Consider the following 15,700-nt stretch of genomic DNA (forward strand, 5'->3'; position numbering starts at 1 on the left):
GGTGCTTGTGGCTTACCCCGGGGTTTACGCCATGACTGTCAGGTCATTTAAGGCAAGCGTGCCTGGTATTAGTGGCATGAGCTACGTTGAATGTAAGATGAATTCATCTCAGGTGCGAAAGAAGAACTTTCCATGATCAATTTTTGTTCCCGAATGTCCAGATGCCGCTGCTAAATGTACTTCTGCTAACTCCAAGACCGTCGCTTTACAAAACCGGTCTTCTCTCGTTCCTGTAGTGATCCGCAATCAGGAATGCCAACTCGAGCGCCTGCTTCTCATTGAGTCTCGGGTCGCAGAAACTCGTGTAGTTGGTCGACAAATCATCCTCGTCCAGCCCTTCGCTACCACCCAGACATTCCGTCACGGCATCACCAGTGAGCTCGAGGTGGACGCCGCCGAGGTAACTCTTCTGCTCCTTGTGGATGCGCAGCGTCTCCTGCAGCTCCTCAAAGATGTCGCGGAAGCGCCGCGTCTTGATGCCGCCGCCCGTCGAGACCGTGTTGCCGTGCATGGGGTCACACTGCCAGACCACGCAGCGGTGGTACTCGCTGTCCTCGACGGCGCGGATATGCGCCGGCAGCAGCGAGCGCACTTTCGAGGCGCCGTACCGCGTGATGAGGGTGATCTTGCCGGGCTCCTTGTCCGGGTTGAGGGCGCGCAGCAGGGCGAGGAGGTCGTCCACGGGCGTGGTGGGTCCGACTTTGATGCCGATCGGGTTGGCGATGCCGCGGAAGAACTCGACGTGGGCGCCGTCGATCTGCCGGGTGCGGTCGCCGATCCAGAGGAAATGGGCCGAGGTGTCGTAGTACTCCTTCTTAGTCTCGGTGGGGCCGCTGCTGCTGTCGTTCCGGGGGCCGTTGCCGTTTGCTGTGGGACGCGGGACGGGCGTCTCCAGGAGGCGGGTCAGCGGCTGCTCGTACTCGAGGAGGAGGCCCTCGTGGCTGGTGAAGAGGTCGACCGTGTCCAGCTTGTCGCTTCGGTCGGCGCCGATGGTGTGGAGGAAGCGGAGCATGTCTGTGAGGGAGAGGACGGCCTCGGAGTACTTCCTCTTGAGCTCCGGGTCCCGGACATGGCCCAGGCCCCAGTCCAGCGGCTTGTGGAGATCGGCGATGCCTGATGAGAGGCATGCTCTGATGTAGTTGAGGGTTGCCGAAGAATACTGGTAGGCCCTTTGGTGTTGGTTAGCTCTGGTGGTGACACATGATTTGTCTTCATTGCATGACTCACTTCACGAGTCTCTGCGGGTCAATTTCACGCTCATCAACGTGGAAGCCGTTGAGGATGTCACCGCGGAATGAAGGCATCTCCACACCGTCAACCATTTCTGTAGGGCTCGATCTGGGCTTGGCATACTGGCCAGCCATACGGCCAATGCGCACCACGCGCTTGTCGGCACCCCAAACGAGAACCAGACTCATCTGCAGCAGCAGCTTGATCTTTGACTCGATTGCATTGGGCTCGCAGTAGTCGAACAGCTCCGCGCAGTCACCGCCCTGGAGCAGGAAAGCCTCGCCGAGTGCCACATCACGGAGGTGCTGCTTGAGTGCGACAATCTCCTTTGGGTGGACAATGGGCGGTAGCCGTCCCAATTCTTTGACGGACTTTTTCAAGCCGGCTTCGTCTGGGTAGGCGGGAGCCTGCTTGATGGGTTTTGAGCGCCAGGAGTCGGGCGACCATTCTGCGGAGGAAGACATGGTGTGATGTGTTGTGTTGGTGACTGTGTTGGTGACTCAAAATGGAGTTGTGGACAGTCAAGTGGTGCCGGGCTGGTTTGTCGCCAAAACTGACGTAGAGGGAAGCTGGAGAAATAGTAGGTAAGTCAACTTGAAGAAGAATTCGCACCGGCTTTCAAAATGATTCAACTTGAAAGTCATGACAAGAGGGCAAGAGTCCTGGCATATGTACCTTGGTGAGTCAACAGCAAACTGGATGACTGGTTCAAAGGCGCATGGAACAGTAAGTGATCGAATCTGGATACTCCGCTGTACCTACCTTACTAGGAAGTGAATTGGACCGGTGAGTGGGATGAATGCGAGCAGAAAAATCCTTAATAACGGGCAAGGGCCTGTTCACCTGCAACGGTGTGCTTGCTTTGCTCGAAATTGACCAATGGAAACGAGAGGGACGGAACCGAAGAGAGCAAAGCAAATTCAGGAACCAGACCATCCGTCAAACCCTGCGTGTTTGTGTGTCGAGTTTGTGGTGTGCGTCGCCATCTGGTGCTAAACCTGAGAAATAAAGTTGTACATTGTCCTCCTCCAGGGCAACGCTATGCCGAGGCGTACCGACCTACCTCGAACGCTCACCATCGGTGTAAGCGGCACGCCGCACACCTCCCCTCACCTGCGGAAAGGAGTGGGAAGGTAAGGTACGTACCATAAGGTAGCTCCCCCTCCCCGCCCCCACCTAAACCTGCCCCACCACAAATTCGATTCCAACGGGAAAGAGCTGTCTCTGCGCTGCGTGGTGCTCGACTGTCCACACAACGTCACAGCTCTTCAACCACACGATCATAGTCTCGCCCCTCGAATCCTGACCCAAAGGCCCCTCGAATCGACCGAATATACAATCGCCGGTATAATCCCTTGCACAAAATGTCTGAGAAGCAGCCCCCCACCGTCGTCGAGGGTGCCACCGCCGGCGATGTCGAGGAGGAGGTCCAGCCCGCAAAGTCAGCCGAGGACCGCAAGGCGGCGTCCGCCCTCGCCAGCCTCGATGCCGGCGGCGACGATTCGGGAAGCGGCCAGGTCGATGTCGATGCCGCCCAGAAGGCGATCAAGGGTCTTGGTGGCGCCACCGCTGCCAAGAAGGAGGTGAAGAACGTTAAGGTCGATGCCGCCGATGTTGCCCTGCTGGTTAGTCAACCTACCCACCTGATACGCGCGATGGAAGACGGCCGAGAGATGGGAGCCCCCATCATGAGACGGTGTTGAGACTTGACGAAAGTTGGGAATGAGACAAAGGAATACAAGCTGACAAGGACATAGGTTGACGAATTGGAGCTCACCAAGCCCAAGGCGACGGAGCTGCTCAAGGCCAACGACGGAGACGCTGTCAAGGCGATGAAAGCGTACTTGCGCTCATGAACGATTGAGGCGGCCGATGGCTGGCATGGTTATAGACTTCGGAGTAAAAGTTTTAGGTTATGTTTGTTGAGGCCCAGGATTACACATGTTATTCAATGGTTCGTCTCTGTCCGCTTTTCGACACAATTCCCTACTACGGCAAGGCTAACTTTTATGGTCTTTAGATCAGATGACCAAAGTCTCAAGCTTCAAATAGAATTGGACGCCCTTCCTCCCAAGTGGACTGCATGGGACATCCCTCGTTTCTACCAAGACTGCGTGCTCAGCGTGATTCGACTTGAACCAGACTACGCCCTGACGGCTTTAACACCTCGATGAACGTCGGCTTCTTGCCGTCACTGACATTGATACACAAAGCTGAACCATGAACAGCACTCACATTGACTCACTGATGACACGAAATCTAGTCTCCCCTCGTCCTGGGCATGATATCCTCCATCTTGACGCACTTCGGCTCCCACAAATCCGTCTCATCGCCCATCCATATCGGACTCCGCCCCGGCATCCCACGCCCAGGCGGCCCGGTATGGTTCCCACCGTACCCAGGTCCCCGACCCCGATACGGCGGCGGCGGCGGCCGACCATATCCAGGCTTCGTCCCGTTCCCTGATCCACCCTCCGGCGGTGGCCTCGGTCTCCTGCCACCCCACATGGACCTCAACAACGGCCACATGGGGATATAGCACCGCTCATCCCACCCGCACACATCCCGACACCGGATGAACTCCCCTTCCCAACCGACCCACGCCCGGAGTCGCCTCACCCCATCCGCCCACTCGCCGCTCGCAGCCTTCAGCTCCGACGTCTCGACTCGCTCGAGATCATACCACGCCCTCTCGATACCGAAACCAACTTCAAGCAACACCCCGCAGATCCCACCCATGACCTCCTCCACGGCGCCCCTCAGATCCCGCTCCCTCACGCTCAGCGGTAGATCAACCATCAACCTTGTATACCGGTACCGACACCGCGAATACGTCTCCGCAAACAGCGCGCCCTGGACATCCCACGTCTGCCGATCAATCTCGCGCGGATACTCCAGAAACGAGACGAGGAACATGTGGCTCTGCCCACGCAACTTGTATAACCACTCTCTCACCGCCGTCACATTGCTCCAGTCACTGCCATCGCCGCCGAACCTTGCACCCTCCTCCATGACCATCAAATGCCCAGCCGTCCGCTGCACAATCTCCCCCATGGAACTCACCCACTCCATCCCACTACACCCCCCCTCGCCCACAAGCGCATCCCTCAACATCACCTCCGTCTCCCACCTCATCCCCGCCGCCGCCTCCGCCGTCACATTCTCCAAATGATGCATCCTCCTCCGCCTCCCAAGCTTCGCCAACGCCTCACTCCGGTTGCCAACACTCTTTCTATCACTCCAATACCCTTCCGCAGTAAGATTCAACCTCGCCCGTTCCTCCTCCGCAACGGACCCCCAGAACCGATCCGCGTACCAGCTCGTGATCCCGCACCCCAGCACCCGCGCCCGCGTCTCCCCTTTACCCTGTCCGAGGCCGTTGGATCCGTAGTGCCACGTCGCGGAGGCGAACCATCCCCACCCTTGCGTCTGCAGGAACGGCTCCCGCTCGGCGGGACCCATGATCCCGCGCCAGTTGGGCGGCATCGGTGGACGTGAAGGGCTCACGGGGCGGTCTGTTAGCGTAGGCTGCGGCGGGAGCGGATACACCGACGTCGGAACACCTTCTTCTCCACGCAACCTCTCACCAACCTTCTTCACGGATCCCTCAACCTCATCCCTCTCCGTCCTCTTCTCCCCATCATCATCGTCGTCCTCCTTCCTCAACTGCGGCGCAGTAACATTTCCCCTCCCAACCAACCTCAAACTCCCACCGCCCCCAAAATCACACCAAATCATCTCGAACCCCGTATTCATCCTCACAACCCCCTCAAACCCCCACCCGGGCCCCCGTAGTCCCTTCTCCAGCAACCAGTCGCAGAGCCCCATGGCCCTCTCGTACTCGGGCTCCAACCCGCGCCACGGACCTCCTCCATTACTCTCCGGGCCGGACACGTTGCCGTATAAATGCAGCATCTGGGTGTCGAGCTGGCCCAGCCCCATCAGCGCCGCGGACTCGCCGTCAAAGTAGAGCGCTTTCACGGGCCGCGTGGTTTGGTACGTGAGCATGAAGCTCTGGCGTGTGCTGCCCATGATGCCATAGGCCATTTCTCTGCAATGATCCTCCCGTGTCAGCTCGCCGAGCCCAGCTTAAGGAGGTTACTTTCGCCCATGAGACTCTCATCATGACCACACGAACACACTACACACCAATCCACATCACTCAAAATCACCACCGCCATGAGAGTCCACGTACGGACATGGGGAAAGTGCTGCCGACAAAAAAGAAAAAAACTCACATATCAAAAGCAAGCCACTCCGGACTCGGCACATCCTCCTCGTCCATCCGCCCGTGATAAAACAGCGTAAACGCGGGAACCTCCACCGCCGCCATCGTGTGCCCGTTGGGGAACACGGTGTTGCTCCACTGCTGGAGCAGACCGTACGCCGAAGCGAACAGGTGCGGCGCCGGTGACGAGTAGTTCAGTCTGGCATACCATGACGATGGGCCACCATCATCGCTGCTCTTGGGCGATGAAGAGCCGGGTCCGTCTTGCGATGTCGGGTATGATGACGATGATACGCCCACGGGTTTCTGTACCTCATCGGCCGCGAAGGCGTCGGCGGCGGCGACGTACTGAGCCGCGAGCAGCGACGCCGTCAAGGCTCGCAGTGACCGCATCTTCTTCAGAGTAGATTCTATAGAGCGCAAATAGAGATTTATGAGCAATCACAACAAAGCAAAAGAAGCAAAAAAGTCTAGACTATCATCTTCGCCACAATCTAAATGGGTATCAAAGCTCAGAGTCTCATGTGTGTCGGATGGATCTTCCTTATCAATCAGTCAATGCCACCCTCGAGTCAAGTCAAGCGTGTGGTCTCTAGGACGTGGGACGTCGGGACTTTGGTTGGCCCAATCAAAAGAACGCGCGGCCAACATGCGTCACCTTGCCAGATACGGACAAGGGTCAGGGGACTTGAGATATCCTCAACTGCAAACAAGCATCACATCAAGCTTGCCAACGGGAGGGGACTTTAAATCTGAAAGTGAAAGACGAACAATCAAAGAGTCCTTTCAAATTGTGTTCCAAAGACAATCAACGCTGCCCTCGCAGCGCAGCGTATGTTCTGATGTACAACCAATCTAATAACCTAAACACCTTGATCCAGTCCTTTGGGAATCCGCATCCCATATCCGGTGTAAACGCCGTCTAAAACCAATCCCGTCGCATCTGGGCCGAGGCCTGAGTGGACAAAGAACCACAAACCAATTGCAAAATAATCAACATCTAGCGCCAGGCCTTGGCCAAGGGGCTTCCAATCTTGGGCGCAAACTGCAAGCTCTTTCTGCGAGCCGCCATCAGGCGCTGCATGACGCTCTCGTCCTTGTCTCTGTTGAGAATGCCCTCGCCCATCTGGACAAAGGTATTCTGCTTAGGAGGGCAGGTCTGCATGTGCAGAGTCTTGGTGGGAGAAGAGTCATACTCAGTCATCCCCGAAGGCGTCTCTGCAGCATACCGAGCAAGAGCCTCAGGCGCAGGCGTGACGGGAACCGGAGAGATCAGGCCCTGCCAGTCATCGTCGTCGTCCTCAGCCTCGTCTGAAGGGGTGTGCATCCACACCGTGCTATCACGTCGGTTCATGGGCGTGTTGGGCGCAGTTTTGGCATCGCGACCAGCCTTGACGGGCGTGGGAACAAGCATGCCGTTCTGGTTGGCGAGCGCTGTGGGCTCCATGCTCTTGCGACGGCGCGCGCCTCCGCGGGGAACCATGGAGGTGTCGATGTAGTATGGCGCCTCCTCGAGCCACTCGTTCTCACGCTCACAGCTGTGTCGATGGGTTAGCCAGACACCATTCAAAAGGACTTAGAAGACACTTACTCAAGAACCCAGCTCACGCCGACACACTGCACAACACCATTGGACTCTCTGACCTTCTCCATAGTGCGCTTGCCGCCATCCTTGTAGACGACGTGGGTGATGCCAATCTTTGAGGCATCCGAGTTGCCAGCAGCACTTGGGTTCCAGTTCCAGGTCTTGACGCATCGCGCTCCCATCTGACCGAGAAGCTCGACAAAGATACCGCTGGCGTCCGCACCCTCGGTGGTGTGCACATCCACAAAAACGACGGCACCACGGAGGAGACCTGGGTTGAGGTCCCGGCGGGGAGTACGCGCCGGTGTTCCGAGGCTCGACCAGACATCAGACTTGGCCGGAGTGACGGGGGCAGAGTCGAGCTCGTTATCGTTCTGCTCGTCCTCATCCTTGTGAGTCTTGCCAGGCGAGTAGGAGATGACGGTAGCACTCCTGTTCAGGCTTGGACGGCTGACTGGGAGTCGGGAAATGCTGGCAGCACGCTTCTTCTTGGGACGAGGAGTCGACTCATCGGCAGGTTTCAAAGGAACCTTGGAGACAGTGGAGAACTCGCGCGCCAGAATGCGGTTAGGAGTCACTGGAGGGACATACGCATCGCCGCCGAACATGGCGGGGTCAACGGGCATGTCGTTCTCGTCGCCGTACTCTTGGCTTGCCTCAGAGAGAGTGTCATCAAAGCTGTTGGACGTGTTGACAATCTCATCAATCTCCTCAGGCTCCATCAGAGACATTTCGTTGGCCTCAGCCGCAAGAGCCATGTCCTCCTCAGTGACCATGAGGTCGTCAAACTCGGGATCTTCGGCTTCAGCAGAGGCGGAAATCTCGGCCTCAATAGCAGCCTCAATCTCATTCTGAGCGTCCATATCGGCGCGCACAGTCATCTCATCCTCAAAGTAAGTGCTTCGGAGGGGAGAATCCTCGGCGCGAGGACTGGCAGCACCCGAGCGTCCAGGAGTGACGGGGCGTCTCGGTGTCTTGGAAGGGCTAGCAGCAGACCAAGCGTTGAGTTGGTCCGCCAAGGGAGTGAAGCCAACACTGGAAACCCGAGACTTGGCCATGCTTCGTCGAGAGTTCGCGGGGGTGGCAAGAACCATGTTGTGAGCTGAAGAAACTCTGGGGCTGTTGGCGAGCTCATCATCAGAGTCAGACTCCATGTTGCCGTACGGGTCCATATCCTTCTGGCGGAGGCCGAAAATGCCGCTGGGGGCATGAAGAGTGAGCTGAGGTGCAGCCGCGGCTTGAGGCTGGAAATAAGGCTCGTCGTCGACCATCATAGGCTCTCCGTCCGAAGCCAAACCCTCCTCAGTAGCCTCGTCAACAAAGACATCATCCTCTGCAGGTCCCTCTGACTGCTGAACATGGTCAACCTCTTTAGCCGGCTTCGGCTCTTCAGTGGGGGCTTCCAGAACAGGCATGTTTTTCTTGAGAACGGGGTCGGCATGCCTTGGCAAGACAGCTGAAAGGCGACCGGGGAACTGCATCGGCTCTTCCAAATGAATGGACTCGTTGAGCATGGCCTCGGCGACTTCATCGAGCTCCTCGTCATCCTCGGCATCGGCATGCGACTCTTCAGCCATGAGCTTCTCGGAAGATCGCTTGACAGGGCGCAGAGCAGTGGGTGTGGATAGCAACAGAGGCTTTGTGGCGGGAGATTGCATTTCTTCCAGTCGCTCCATGGGCTTTGCGGTCATACCCTTGATAGGAGACAAGGGTCGCTTGGCTGGTGACTGAAGCAGAGAAGCCTTGAAGTTGGAAACCTTCTTCTCGCCCTCATTGGTCGAGGGCAGAGCAAAGGGCTTGATGGCGGACTGCGGACGCTTGGCCGGCGACTGAAGCAGAGATGACTTGAATGAGGATGCGGCACCATTCTCGCCGCCCGCCTGTAGTGATGCTGCAGGCTTCAGAGACACTCCCTCGGCACGCTTAGCCGGGGACTTCATCGAGTCCCGGTAAGGCGAGTTGGGAAGTCTCTTGGCGGGAGAAGCAAGAGCATTTGTGACTTCATCCTCTTTCTCCGTAGGCTTGGTGGAGTTTTCGTCATCATGGAACTGCTCTGAGTCGGAAGTCTTATCGGCAGGCAGCAAGTTGAGCTTCTTGGAGGATCCGAGGGCACCAGTGGGCGGCTTTGTCGGGCTCTTCATCATTGGTCGCGGGGGTGTGTCCGGGCCGGCCAACTCGTCATCGGAGAAGTCGCGAGGCATTGGGACCTGAGTAACCTTCTTAGGGCTCAAAGGAGTCTTGTCCGTCTTCGTGGCGGTGGAGGCGGCGGCGGCGGCGGACTTGGTCGATCGAGGTGCCTTGGGAACGGGAGGCTTTCGTACTGGTCTGCCCCTGAGACCAGTGGTAGCTGCGGGCTTCTCGGTCGTCTTCTTGCTTGCGTCAGGAGCGATGTTTTCCTTTTCGGGTTCTTGGAATGTTACCGTCTTCTTGACGGCGGGCTTTGCTGCTGTGACTGGTGCGGCGCGAGTACGCGTCGTCGTCTTCTTCACCGGCTCCGCTGCCTTAGAGGCAGATTCTTCAGCTGCCACCTTTCTGGGCCGGCCACGGGTGGGCTTTACTGGCTCATCTTTGGGAGCTGAGGGAAGTGTGCCAGAAACCTGGCGCGCAGCAGCTCGTGCACGAGTTGCTCGGCCAGGAACACCACTTGATGATGAGGACGCTGTTGCCGGTACAGCAGGCTCTTCTGTCTTCTTGGGGCGGCCTCTGGTAGCTCTTGTGGCACGAGGTGCGTCCTCGGATTGCTGTGCTTCTTCGGTGTGCTCTTCCTCCTCAGCATCATCGGCTCGTGTCTTTCTCTTCGCTGAGGTCGATCGCGTCGGGGCAGAAACGCTGGCTTTCGCCTTGGCCGCAGCGGTCACGATCTTGGTAGCTCTAGTGTTGGTCGTGGTATCGGCAGTCTTTGCAGCTCTGGAGCGCGTAATACGCTTAGGGGGTGATTGAGGCTCCATCTTGTGTGTGCGTGGGGTTTGAGGGCGAGTGCAAAAAAAAAACAAAGATGAGATAGAACGGGTGTTGGTTGTGTTTGCTGGTTGGATTAGTACACTGTGGTTGTCGAGAGTATGTTGTCGTTTATTTACATGATGCTGCGATGGTTGAACTGGAAGCTCAAAGCCAGGGAAGAGCGGGCGGAGGGTTTTGTTGATATGGAGCTTCGCGTAATTGCCGTTGCCATGTCAACCTCCAAAAGGGGTCCACTTTCGGAGCGCTGCAGCCCTTTCCCGGGAAAACTCCACAAAATGTCAGGTGCTCGACCCTGGAAACCCTTGACACCTGGCGATCCGATATCTGCCAGCCGTCTACTACTTTTCTTCTGTTCGCTCGTCAAAACAACATCGCTGACAACGAGAACACGCCCGATCCTAGTCTACACCGCGTCATCGAATTAAGATGTTGGATCTCCCATCACGCCAGTGTGACCTCTAGCAAGCAGTGCATCAACACCTGATTGTGTTGTTAATAAACAACGATACAATTCATGCGTTTACCAACGGCATTTCCCACGCGACCTGTACCACATCCATCAAACGCGATGCATGTCTGCTACACCAAACAGCCAAGCCTAGACTGCCGAGAGAGCGCTCGCCGTGACATCCACAAGAAATGACATACTTTGCGAGTGACGATGACCTCAGGTCGCTAACCTTTTTGATAAGGCTCTAACGAATGGAATTTGGCTAGTCGCGACGTTAGAACCAGCATCGCTTTGTTACCTACACCTATCCAACGCTCACCATGCTTGCTCCTGGTTCAAGCAAACGGCGTGTCGACCGTCTGACGTCGAGATGGCTCAAAGGGGATCTTGCTGTGGACTCTTCTGGGCCACGCTGAAACATTCCACCTCGCGCAGAATCATCAATCGCGCCTGGCCGAAGCACGGCGTACTCATCCTCGTACCGTTTTGACGTTTCCAAGAGATCTCAGGCAATAGAGAGCATCTCTCTCCCCGCACTCAATCTGCAACCTACTCTATTCCGGCCTGCCCCTTCTGACAAGGCACACCCTAGACACAGGCTTGTCTGCCCGCACCAGCACTCGCTAATGCGGTGCGGCGGCACCTTCTGACGCCATGGGGCCCTTAAGCAAAACTCCGGTAGTGGCTGGCTCGGGATCGACCCTTCATTGGACCCTCGGGAGGCTCATGCAGGCCATAGGGCAACCCGAGGCTCAAGGAACATGGCAAACTCAAGCACAGTTGCATACCAGGCCGTCTCCTCACAAACTCCGTATATAGTGCGCGCTCCGCCTGGAAAGGGCTCGGACAGACTCAGAGGTCCGCATGAGTAGGATATCGTTCCATACTTCCCGACAGACTTCCATCGGGGTTACGTTGCCGTGTGTTCCCAGGGCTGGGCAGCGACCTCGGCGAGCAGCAGCAAAGACAGCCGCCGCAGAGCATGAGAGTCAGCAATGGGATGGCGCAGGCACACACACACACACACACACATAGCAGGCCAACGCATCGCACCAACACCAACCGTGTTAGCCTCCGCCTCTTCCGTTGCCGCTGATCGATTCCAGGCACCGTTCTTGGCCCTGCTGTGTCGACGCATGCCTCGTCTCACCCACACAAATCTGTCGCTGCCATTCGCCCACCACTCGATGGCGGGGACTTTGAAAGGAGGCAGGAGGCAGGAGGCAGAGTGCCGTATTGTATACGATGGCATGCCGAGGAATTGCGGTCAGCACGGATGGGAGAAATGTCACATATTGTCCGGATTGGGGAAGACGATGGCAGGGGAATCAGCATCAAACGCCTCAGGAGGCTTGCGACTGATGGCTAACCACCTCAAGGCAGGGCTCAAGTCTGACAGTTCGGGCACGAGCACAACACTTGCACGAGCACACGACAGCAAGGCGACGTATTCGTACTTTTCCCTCTACGGATGCACATGATTTGTACGAACAGAGAATGCGGCATGCGAGATGCCACACCGAGTGACCAGGTTCTATCTCATAAAACGCCGCACCCGAGACCGTGGAACCCGCCGCTTCAGCACTGCGGCGCTTGACCTCATCGCGCCCTGGGCTACCGTGCTCTCTCGCCCTTCTCTCTCGTTTTGTACTAATCTCTCACAGGGTTTGTCGTCTCCTTGCATCATCCGGATCCGGGCGCTCACTGTCTTCTCATCTCCCCGTCGGCATCTTGGACCGAATTCTGCCCTATCGTACTCTTTTACGGATCCTCTCTCATCTTCGGCACCCGCGTATCCCTAAGGCTCCACATTGTTTCCAATGGGCTTCTGATCGCCCCAGAAAAAGAGGCCGCCTTTTTTGCCTTTTTGCCTTTTACAAATTCCCTCTTTGGGGCACCAGACCACAACTCTGTACGGAGTACTAAGACTCCTTTGGATCCTGACCTCACATCATCACTAGCCAAGCCGGGTGATCCGGATCTTCCCATTCGCTCCATAGCCACAATTTCCGCGTACTCATCTCATCCCGCCTCAGCTGCCCAGCACGCCCAGCTTATTAGGCTCTGCGGGTTACACAGTACTCATCTCCCTCTTATTCGTCAGTCCACACATGAAACTTTACGGATACGGCACACAGGGTCAGATCAAAGATCACCTCAATCAAAGACCTTGTCCAGGTTCACGGACAGACTCAGACTCCACTGTCGTATCGTGGAATGCTCCGCCGTTGGCAATCCCTTTTAATAGCCGCTGGATCACGCTCTCTTTTCGCTTGAGTACCCTGAGATTGAATATCTGCCTGTCTCCCGAACCTTAAGTCCACTTCGTTCTCGCAGAACGTCGTCACGTCTGGGAACGGTCATTGGGAGCTCAGCTACTAATCCTAGCTCTCACCATTGACAACTCATCCCAACACCCACTTTGGATAACGCAGGAACTGATCCTCCCGTCAAATCGCATCGCTCCTCCATTAGCAACCAAGCATTGGCCAACAAGGGGCCCTCTTGTAGCAAAAAAAAGACCACGGCATCCCGACGTCTCAGTCCAAAAGAAGGACCGCGCTCACACTCAAAAACTCTCCAATTCGACGTCATACCGGCCGACACCAGGCGAAAACCTTCTTTAGCTCGACGGGTCCGTGAAAAAGGCCGAAGCTTCCTCATCCCCGTCAAAGTCGCCGCACCGCACAGCCGCTGGGCCATGCCCACAAGGTCGACAATCGCTGGATCCTATTACTAGTAGTGTCCATCCGTCGCCCATCTCTACCATCCCTTCCGATCCATCCTTTTTCTATTTTGGAGTCTGGGTTATCCGTATATCTTTCACAACCCCATCCTCTTTTTGATACCCCCTTTCAAGCTTCCCTTCTGTTCGCCCACTTACAAACCCACTGCCTCTGGTTCGACTATTCCAATAGGCCTAGGACCAAAGGAGGATTCACATACAATGATGCTCTCATCCCTATTGGTAGTGGCAGCTGCCGTTGCCCCGGTGTGGGCGGTCGATCCCGTGAAGCCAATGGCGGCCGGGCTCATCATGGAGGCCCTGGACCCCCGCGCCCTCCCGAACTCGCCTTCGGGAGGCTACGCACCCGCGATCGTCGACTGCCCGTCCGCCCGTCCTACAATCCGGTCCGCATCGGCCCTGTCGCCGAACGAAACAGCATGGCTCCCCCTTCGCCGCAACGCCACAGTCGAACCCATGCGCGAGTTCCTAACTCGCGTCAGCATTCCCAACTTTGATGCCGGTGCCTATATTGACCGTGTAAGCTCATCATCATCGCAATTGCCCAACATCGCCCTTGCCGTGTCAGGTGGTGGGTACCGGGCCCTCATGAACGGCGCCGGCTTCCTTGCTGCCGCAGACAGCCGGACCCCCAACTCGACATCATCTGGCCAGATCGGTGGCCTCCTCCAGTCCGCCACTTACGTTGCCGGTCTTTCTGGTGGTGGATGGCTCGTCGGCTCCATCTTCACGAACAACTTCTCCTCCGTGGTCGACCTGCAGCGCGGCTCAAAGGGATCCGCTGTCTGGAAATTCGATCGGTCTATCTTCTCGGGCCCCAAAGAATCCGGCCTCTCCATCCTCAACACAGCCGAGTACTGGAGAGATGTTGCCAAGCAAGTCGATACCAAGGATCAAGGCTTCGAGGTTTCCATCACAGACTACTGGGGCCGCGCTCTCTCCTATCAGCTCATCAACGCCACTGACGGCGGGCCGGCCTACACCTTCTCGTCCATCGCCGACGAGCCAGACTTCCAGTCCGGCCAGCAGCCCTTCCCTATCCTCGTCGCCGACGGCCGCGCCCCCAACGAGCGCATCATCTCTCTCAACGCTACCGTCTACGAGTTCAACCCCTTTGAGCTCGGCACCTGGGACAACACGGCCTACGGCTTCGCTCCCCTCCGCTACCTCGCCTCCAACTTCTCCGCCGGCCGCATCCCGGACAACGGCTCCTGCGTCCGCGGCTTCGACCAGGCCGGCTTCGTCATGGGCACCTCTTCCTCCCTCTTCAACCAATTCATGCTCCAGAACCTCTCCTCCGCCGGCCTGCCCGATTTCATCCAGTCCGCCCTGACCACCATCCTCAACGTCCTGGACCAGGACAACAACGACATCGCCCAATACGTGCCCAACCCCTTTTACGGCTACAACCCGCGCACAAACGTAAACGCAAACCAGACCCAGCTCTCCCTCGTCGACGGCGGCGAAGACCTCCAAAACATCCCCCTCCACCCCCTGATCCAACCCAACCGCGCCGTCGACGTCATCTTCGCCGTCGACTCCTCCGCCGACACAAACTACAACTGGCCCAACGGCACAGCCCTCCGCGCAACCTACGACCGCGTCGCCCAGCCCATCGCAAACGGCACCCTCTTCCCCCCCGTCCCGGACGCAAACACCTTCATTAACCTAGGCCTCAACCGCCGCCCGACGTTCTTTGGCTGCAACGCCTCAAACTTCACCCTCTCGGGCAACCAGCGCGTGCCTCCCTTGGTTGTTTACCTCCCCAACGCTCCCTATGTCGCACACTCCAACGTCTCGACTTTCGATCCCAGCTACGAGCTCGACCAGCGCGACGCAATCATCCAAAACGGCTACGACTCGGCCACCCAGGGCAACGCGACCCTCGACGCCCAGTGGCCCGTCTGCGTAGCCTGCGCCGTGCTCTCTCGCAGCATGGCGCGCTCCCGCGAGACCGTGCCCGACGCCTGCGCGCAGTGCTTCTCGCGGTACTGCTGGAACGGTACGCTCGATACCCGCGAGGTGGACTATAACCCCACCTTTGCGATTGGCAACATTGAGGCCAATAGTCCCGCCGCGAGGACGGGTGTCAGTTTTGCGACTGGGGTGTTGAGTGCGGCGGCGGCGGCGCTGGTGCTGGCGATCTAAGGTTTTTGGTTTTCATCATGAAATTTTGCGCATTAACGGCCTTTTCTTTGATACAACATTACGGAACATCACGGCTGGCATTGGGTTCATTTTTTATGAAACTACATTGTTCCTCTGAGGATAAGGAGGGCATGTTTGGACTCTCCTTCATCACCGTCGCTCCCTTGAGAGCAGGAAAACAGGACACTGCTCTGGAGTTGGTCAGCATTAGTATCACGGACATATTCATTACACGGGCGGGGGGGGGGGGGGGGGGGGAAAAAAACAAGGGGGGTGGGAAGAAAAGAAAGTCTTTGTTCTAAAAACACAAGAGGGGAGGGGGGGGGGGGGGGGAGGGAAAGGGGAGAGGGG

The 15,700-nt window shown here is 57.3% G+C and overlaps 6 protein-coding genes across 6 annotated transcripts; 3 read left to right on the forward strand and 3 right to left on the reverse strand.

Moving 5' to 3' along the window:
• Window positions 1–205: 205 nt before the first annotated feature.
• On the reverse strand, window positions 206–1,694 carry CCOS01_07075 (3-deoxy-7-phosphoheptulonate synthase; the record flags this gene model as incomplete). Its single annotated transcript, XM_060455242.1, has 2 exons — window positions 206–1,169; window positions 1,228–1,694. The coding sequence occupies 2 exons, from the start codon at window positions 1,692–1,694 to the stop codon at window positions 206–208; spliced, it is 1,431 nt and encodes a 476-aa protein (XP_060314942.1).
• Window positions 1,695–2,594: 900 nt separating this feature from the next.
• CCOS01_07076 (uncharacterized protein) lies at window positions 2,595–3,086 on the forward strand (the record flags this gene model as incomplete). Its single annotated transcript, XM_060455243.1, has 2 exons — window positions 2,595–2,855; window positions 2,988–3,086. 2 exons carry the CDS (start codon window positions 2,595–2,597, stop codon window positions 3,084–3,086), a joined length of 360 nt encoding a protein of 119 aa, XP_060314943.1.
• Window positions 3,087–3,489: 403 nt separating this feature from the next.
• Window positions 3,490–5,851, reverse strand: CCOS01_07077 (uncharacterized protein; the record flags this gene model as incomplete). The annotated part of the gene is made up of 2 exons (XM_060455244.1): window positions 3,490–5,281; window positions 5,469–5,851. The coding sequence occupies 2 exons, from the start codon at window positions 5,849–5,851 to the stop codon at window positions 3,490–3,492; spliced, it is 2,175 nt and encodes a 724-aa protein (XP_060314944.1).
• A 607-nt stretch (window positions 5,852–6,458) lies between these two features.
• Window positions 6,459–9,991, reverse strand: CCOS01_07078 (uncharacterized protein; the record flags this gene model as incomplete). Its single annotated transcript, XM_060455245.1, has 2 exons — window positions 6,459–6,996; window positions 7,050–9,991. The coding sequence occupies 2 exons, from the start codon at window positions 9,989–9,991 to the stop codon at window positions 6,459–6,461; spliced, it is 3,480 nt and encodes a 1,159-aa protein (XP_060314945.1).
• A 1,600-nt stretch (window positions 9,992–11,591) lies between these two features.
• On the forward strand, window positions 11,592–12,257 carry CCOS01_07079 (uncharacterized protein; the record flags this gene model as incomplete). The annotated part of the gene is made up of 3 exons (XM_060455246.1): window positions 11,592–11,731; window positions 11,855–11,920; window positions 11,987–12,257. 3 exons carry the CDS (start codon window positions 11,592–11,594, stop codon window positions 12,255–12,257), a joined length of 477 nt encoding a protein of 158 aa, XP_060314946.1.
• Window positions 12,258–13,402: 1,145 nt separating this feature from the next.
• CCOS01_07080 (lysophospholipase) lies at window positions 13,403–15,349 on the forward strand (the record flags this gene model as incomplete). Its single annotated transcript, XM_060455247.1, has 1 exon — window positions 13,403–15,349. One exon carries the CDS (start codon window positions 13,403–13,405, stop codon window positions 15,347–15,349), a length of 1,947 nt encoding a protein of 648 aa, XP_060314947.1.
• Window positions 15,350–15,700: the final 351 nt, after the last annotated feature.

Source organism: Colletotrichum costaricense (assembly GCF_030867565.1).
Source record: "Colletotrichum costaricense strain IMI 309622 chromosome Unknown Scaffold_6.1, whole genome shotgun sequence".
Lineage (NCBI taxonomy): Eukaryota > Fungi > Ascomycota > Sordariomycetes > Glomerellales > Glomerellaceae > Colletotrichum > Colletotrichum costaricense.